Source organism: Myotis davidii, unplaced genomic scaffold, assembly GCF_000327345.1.
Source record: "Myotis davidii unplaced genomic scaffold, ASM32734v1 scaffold488, whole genome shotgun sequence".
Lineage (NCBI taxonomy): Eukaryota > Metazoa > Chordata > Mammalia > Chiroptera > Vespertilionidae > Myotis > Myotis davidii.
Window position 1 is genome coordinate 987,289 of NW_006300365.1, and position 6,000 is coordinate 993,288.

At 38.4% G+C, this 6,000-nt stretch overlaps 1 protein-coding gene across 1 annotated transcript in view; it reads left to right on the forward strand.

The window, feature by feature from the left end:
* DIAPH3 (diaphanous related formin 3) overlaps positions 1-6,000 on the forward strand; it is a 522,899-nt gene that overhangs the window by 83,812 nt on the left and 433,087 nt on the right. Inside the window, exon 4 of the mRNA XM_015572462.1 lies at positions 5,121-5,251. Within this exon, the coding sequence (XP_015427948.1) occupies positions 5,121-5,251 (131 nt within the window). The remainder of the gene's footprint in view (positions 1-5,120; positions 5,252-6,000) is intronic.

The window sequence follows — 6,000 nt, forward strand, 5'->3', positions numbered from 1 at the left end:
GTCTGAGTGACATGGGAAAATGCTTGCCTGTCAATCACACCCGGAAATAGGTAATTGGGCATGGCCACTGCAAACTCGAGAGGCCTGAATATATAAACTTCCAAACAAGGAAGTTCGCTGTCTCTTGGCTCCAGGGCATTGTGCACCTGTGACTCCTGTTGCAGGGGCACGCTCCCCTGCACCAGATGGCGCACGGCCATGTTGGACTCCACACATGGACGAATAGACTTTAAACTGGCCTGAATGCTGAACTGTACCCAGCTGCAACATGAGACGGAAGCTCTGGACATTGGCCTTGTTTCTGGCTCTGCTGAACTCCCAGCTGCCTCCCTTTCAGGACTGCCTTGGAGGAAATGCGACATTGGAGACTGAGGAATGTAACTCTACTCCAATAAAATCTTCCACATACCATCTACCCATGGGAGCTTCTGAAAATGCTTCTTTCAGCTGTGCCCCAAGAACCTCCACCTCATTCCCACCAGTGACCGGGGAGTTTAATTCTTCAGAAACACATGACTCTATGATTTTATATATTTAGTGTCTCCTCACCTCACCATGCCTTTACTTCTCTCCTTTTGAACCTTAGACACACAGTCCTTTGTTCTCTTGCATAAACCTTCAGTTTACTTGTCTTTCTATATAAATTCTGCCCTTGGTCAAACTTCCCATCTCCTTTCCATTTGCACCTCAGCACAGCATGCATTTAGGAGGAAGCATGTAGCCACACTGACTGGTGGTTCCCTAATGACCACAGTTGACCAACATGCAAATAATACATAGCTTAACAGATATCAGACCTTATCATTTTCTGAAAATGATTTCATATCTTCGCATACTTCTAGTTCTGCATTTTTACTGTTAGCTGATTTTATTACTGCTTCTATCACTGAACATTGAGGAAGCAGACCTGCCATACCTCACTTCCTAATCACCAGATCTAACACTCAACCTGAATCTATTCCCTTTGATTCTGTTTTTGCTCTTCCTATAGTGATACACTTTTCCTGCAACTTTGTAAGGTCAATCGTTTCTCTTATATAGTAGGTCACTTTCTCTGTCATCTACTCAATTTTTTTTTTAGTGTTCACTTGTTTGCTTTTTTGCATCTATAACTACCCTCTACATCATCAATTTATTCCCTTTTGCTTGGTCATTCATTCCCATCAGCATACAAATATGGTTTAGTCCCCTCCCCCAGTAACACCACAACTACTGCCCCAATTTTTGCTCCTTTCTTACAGAAAATTTCTTCAGAGTGGTACATTCTTTTTCTTGCTTTCCCCCGTGAAGTTCTGATCAGGCTTATCTCCAATCCACCTGCCAAACTGATATTGACAAGGTCACGGTGATTAGTAGATGGTGACACCATTCATTTATTTGTTGAGACCAAAAGCTTTGGCATCATCTTGAAATTCTTTTTCTTTCACATGTCACATCCAAACTATCAGCAAATCTTGTCTGATCCAACTTCATGTTGAGTAACTCTGTCTTCCATCACAGGCATCTTATACCTGGCTACTGTCAATTCGTGAGCAAACAATATGCTAGCCTTCTTATTGGCCTCCTTGTTTCATGTTTTTTCATTTATGTTTGTTGCCACACAGGACTTAGAATAATGATGATGATGATGATGATGATGATGTGATGATGATGATGATGATAATAATAATAATAGAGCTTATTAGGTCTTTTCTCTGCTCAGTACCCTCCAATAGTTTTTCACTCACTCAGAATAAAGCCTAAAGTACTCACTGTGGTTTGTAAGACCATATCAGGGGCTTACAAACTTTTTCTTAAATGGTCAAGATCATAAATAAACATTTTAGGCTTTGTATATCCATAGAGCCTCAGTTGCTGCTGCTTTGTCTTCCCCCTCCCTTTTCTCCTGCGCCTCCTGTTGTCTTTATAAGCTTCTTAAAATGTAAAAAGTATGCTTAGCTCAAGAGTCAAGCAAAAACACTTGGCACTCAGACTGTAATTTTTCCATCCCGTCTCCTCTTTTGTCTGTCTTTGTCATCTATAACTCTGTCATGCTCACTGGGATTCAAATGTGTCTTCTTGCTCTCCTTTGAATATACCATTCCTGCCTTAGGGCTTTGTGTTTGCTTGGAATATCCATCTCCCAGATTTCCCATGTCCCCTCCTCTTTACTCGGGTCTCTGCTCAAATGTTATTTTTTACAAAAATGTCACTAGCTCAAACTGGTAACTTTAATTAATTAATTTTAATTCTTATACGAGAATTTTTTCCCCATTGCTTTTCTCAGAGAGAGTGAAAAGAAGGGAGGGAGGAGGAGAAGGAGGAGGGGGAAGAGGAAGAGGAGAGAGAAACATCGATGTGAGAGAGAAACATGGACTGGTTGCCTCACACTAGTGCCTTGGGAGTGGGAGCGAACCCGCAACCCAGGTACCTGCCCTTGACCGGGAATTGAACCCATGACCCTTCAGTGTGTGGGCTGACGCTCTAACCCTGTGATGGCGAACCTATGACACGTGTGTCAGAGGGGACACACAAACTCATTTTTTTGGTTGATTTTTCTTTGTTAAATGGCATTTAAATATATAAAATAAATATCAAAAATATAATTCTTTGTTTTACTATGGTTGCAAATTTCAAAAAATTTCCATATGTGACATGCACCATAGTTAAGTTAGGGTTTTTCAAAATGCTGACATGCCGAGCTCAAAAGGTTCGCCATCACTGCTGTAACCACTTAGCACACCAGCCAGGGCTCAAACTCCTAACTTTTTTTTTAAAGTTTTTTTTAAATTTATTTTTATTGCTTAAAGTATTATAAAGAATATTACATATGTCTCCTTTTTTTTCCCCCACCCTGTGTCAAGCATTTTTGGCGCATTAATTTTTTTTTTAATTTCACCCTCACGAAGTTTACTTTCTAGTTCTAATCCATCCATCTGCTGATGGGCACTTAGGCTGTTTCCAGATCTTCGCTATGGTAAATTGTGCTGCTATGAACATAGGGATGCATATATCCTTTCTGATTGGTGTTTCTCGTTTCCTGGGATATATTCCTAGAAGTGGGATCACTGGGTCAATTGTAACTTTTAAATAGCTACATTCCCTATCACTCTCCTCCTTTCATCTTCCCATTCAAGTAGATGGCACCATATTTTGGCTTAGACTAAAAACCCAGAAGTCATCTTTGACTTTTTTTTTTACCTCTGTATCTACATCATGTAAACAAGATATGACACATTGTAGACATTCAACATTTCCTTTAAATAATAAATGTAAAAGTTATTTTAATACAGAGTGGTGAGCCTTTGGAAAAAAGGAATCCATTGAGGTGGGGGCTCAGTTTATGTGGCTCATACACGGCCTGTCCTGGGAAGTTAGTCTCAGCCCAGATCTAACTGGTACCTAGGAGTAGGCCTGTGCAAGGATGGGTCTATGATGGTGAGGTCTTGGTAAGAGGCAGGAATCTCAGGGGACAATGCAGAAGCCTTTAGGCAATTTATTGCCTAATAAATTGTTCAAGCTAGAAAAACTTTATATAACTGAAATAAAGAGGTATTTTTTAGCCAATGAGTTTAGTCCGTTTTTCTCAGTGTTTATTGGAAAAATCTACTTGCTGCCCACTTAAAATGTCCACCTTTAACCCCATGCGCTAATCAAACACACCAAAAATTAACATCTCTGCTTCCATATCTTGAACTAAAATGTAAAATGATCCTGCAGAAAAAATTGACAGGTTGGATTTGGTCTTTTATATAAATGGTGGAACCATACTATGAATTTTTTTGTTTGACCTCTTTAACTCAACATATTTTTTTGGATTCATTTATTTTGTTGCATTATCAGTAGTGAAATTTTGTTGTTGTGTAGTATTCTATTGTATGGACATAACCAAACTTGTTAATGAATACTTACTTGGGTTGTTTCCAGTCTTTGGCTATTATGAATAAAACTGTTCTGAACATTGTATGGATATATTTACCCCTCCTACTTAACACCTAGTTGTGCAGTTGCTGAGTCCTATAGTCCGTGTATATTTAGTTTTAAAAGAAACGGTTAAAACTCTTCTGCGGAGTGGCAATACCATGTTATATCTTCACCAGTCATGTAGGAGGCTCCAGGTGCTTCACACCCTCACCAGTGTAGGGAGTCTAGCGTGTTATTTTACTTGTTTTAGTCTGCATTTCCCTCCTGATAAATGATTGTGAACATCATTTCATGTGATTATTGGCCATTCATATGTCTTCTTTTGTGATTGGACTATTTGTGTTGTTACTATTGATTTATAGGGGTTTGTTAAGTATTCTGAACACAAATTCTTTACGAGAGATATTTATCATTGGGGGAGGCAGGCTGCCATTGGCCCTGAGTATCACTGTATATTTTTTCTGGTTATGCCAGGAACTGGAGGCATGAATGCTCTTTACCCAGGCCATTTCTCAGGGTTGCATTTACAGTGGGTAGCCTTAGAAGTGAAGTTATATTTGTCTCTGGATAATAAGCAGGCTTGTTACTGCTCACTATAAAAGTGCTGAATCCCCCGAGCTCAGTGTTCTTCCCTGTGACACAATCCACGGCATGTGAAGGCATCCATCACCTCTGGGGACTCTGCATCATCCCTGTGGGAGTGGGTGGGTTGGGGAGTGAATATATGCATAGTAAAGGTTTTGACTCTCCCGTAGGAGTCTTGTGTTTTCCGTCAGCATCCATGAAACAGGAGCAGGCAGGCTAACTCAGCTTGTATGTAGGATAAAATCTCAGGCTTTTTGTGTTGTTTGGGATATTCATTTTAATAAGGTCATTCTTATATTAGTTTTGTTATTTGAGTGCACCTAAAATATATTAGTATATTTTAAAATACTTTTTATGATATGCATTTATTGTTTTTCATATTTTTTTATTTGAAAAGTAGTTATTTTAATTTGCAAATGTTTTGATATTATGTTACTATCTTTTATGGCTACCATGGATTATGAATTTATGGATTTATGGGTGCAGGTAAAGAAATCATCCTCGCAAAGTAATACTTATCCGAATAGTTGTGTGCAGCCATTAATATGAAAGGTGGGGCTAATGAAATTGTTATTTTAATGGCTAATCTTTACACAATATAAATTAAAATTTTTTTTGGACTTATTTTACAGGGAAGTCTTAAGAGGAATCGGCAGATCTCACCTCAGGAATTCATTCATGAACTAAAAATGGGGCCTGCAGACGAGAGACTTGTAACGTGCCTGGAGTCACTTCGAGTTTCTTTGACTAGTAATCCTGTGAGGTAATTCCTATATCTGATCATCATCGGGCATGTTACTAAATTAATCAGTTGTTATAAATCTGTCATTTTTACCTAATACTTCTATAATTAGTAGCCAGTATAGCACAATAACTACCTAAGGTAAAAATTGAATGCATAATATTTCTGTGTGTGAAGAAATTTAGTCTCAATTGTTCTTTTATATTTATTACTGAGTAATAGATAGCCCATGGTCTTTTAAAAAACTCACTTTTTTCCCCTTAGAATTTTTAAAAACCTACCCTATTTTTTTTAAAAGAGAACAGTGATGAGTAGAAACTACTAATCTAATGTGATTGAGTTTCATTCTGAATTTTGGTATTGCATATGAATTAGCTCTTCTTGTTTGACATAGCAAGAAGTACCACGGATTTTTTTTTCTTTCATTATTTGGAAATGGCCGTGTTAGGATAGTGTGATTTAGCAAATAAAATCTGAATGTTACATATGCTTATACTAAAACAGTTGATTTTCTGAAATACAAATTTAACTACCTGGCAACATTACTATAGGAGTGTCTCTAAATCAATTTTTAGACTCTTTAGTTGAGCATATTCTTTTTTTTTTTTTAATATATTTTTTATTGATTAAGAAATTACGTATGTGTCCTTGTCCCCACGTTACCCTCTACCCCCCCCGCTCATGCCCTCACCCGCCCCCCCCGTGGTCCGTGTCCATTGGTTAGGCCTATATGCCTGCATGCAAGTCCTCTGGTTGATCTTTCCCCCTTA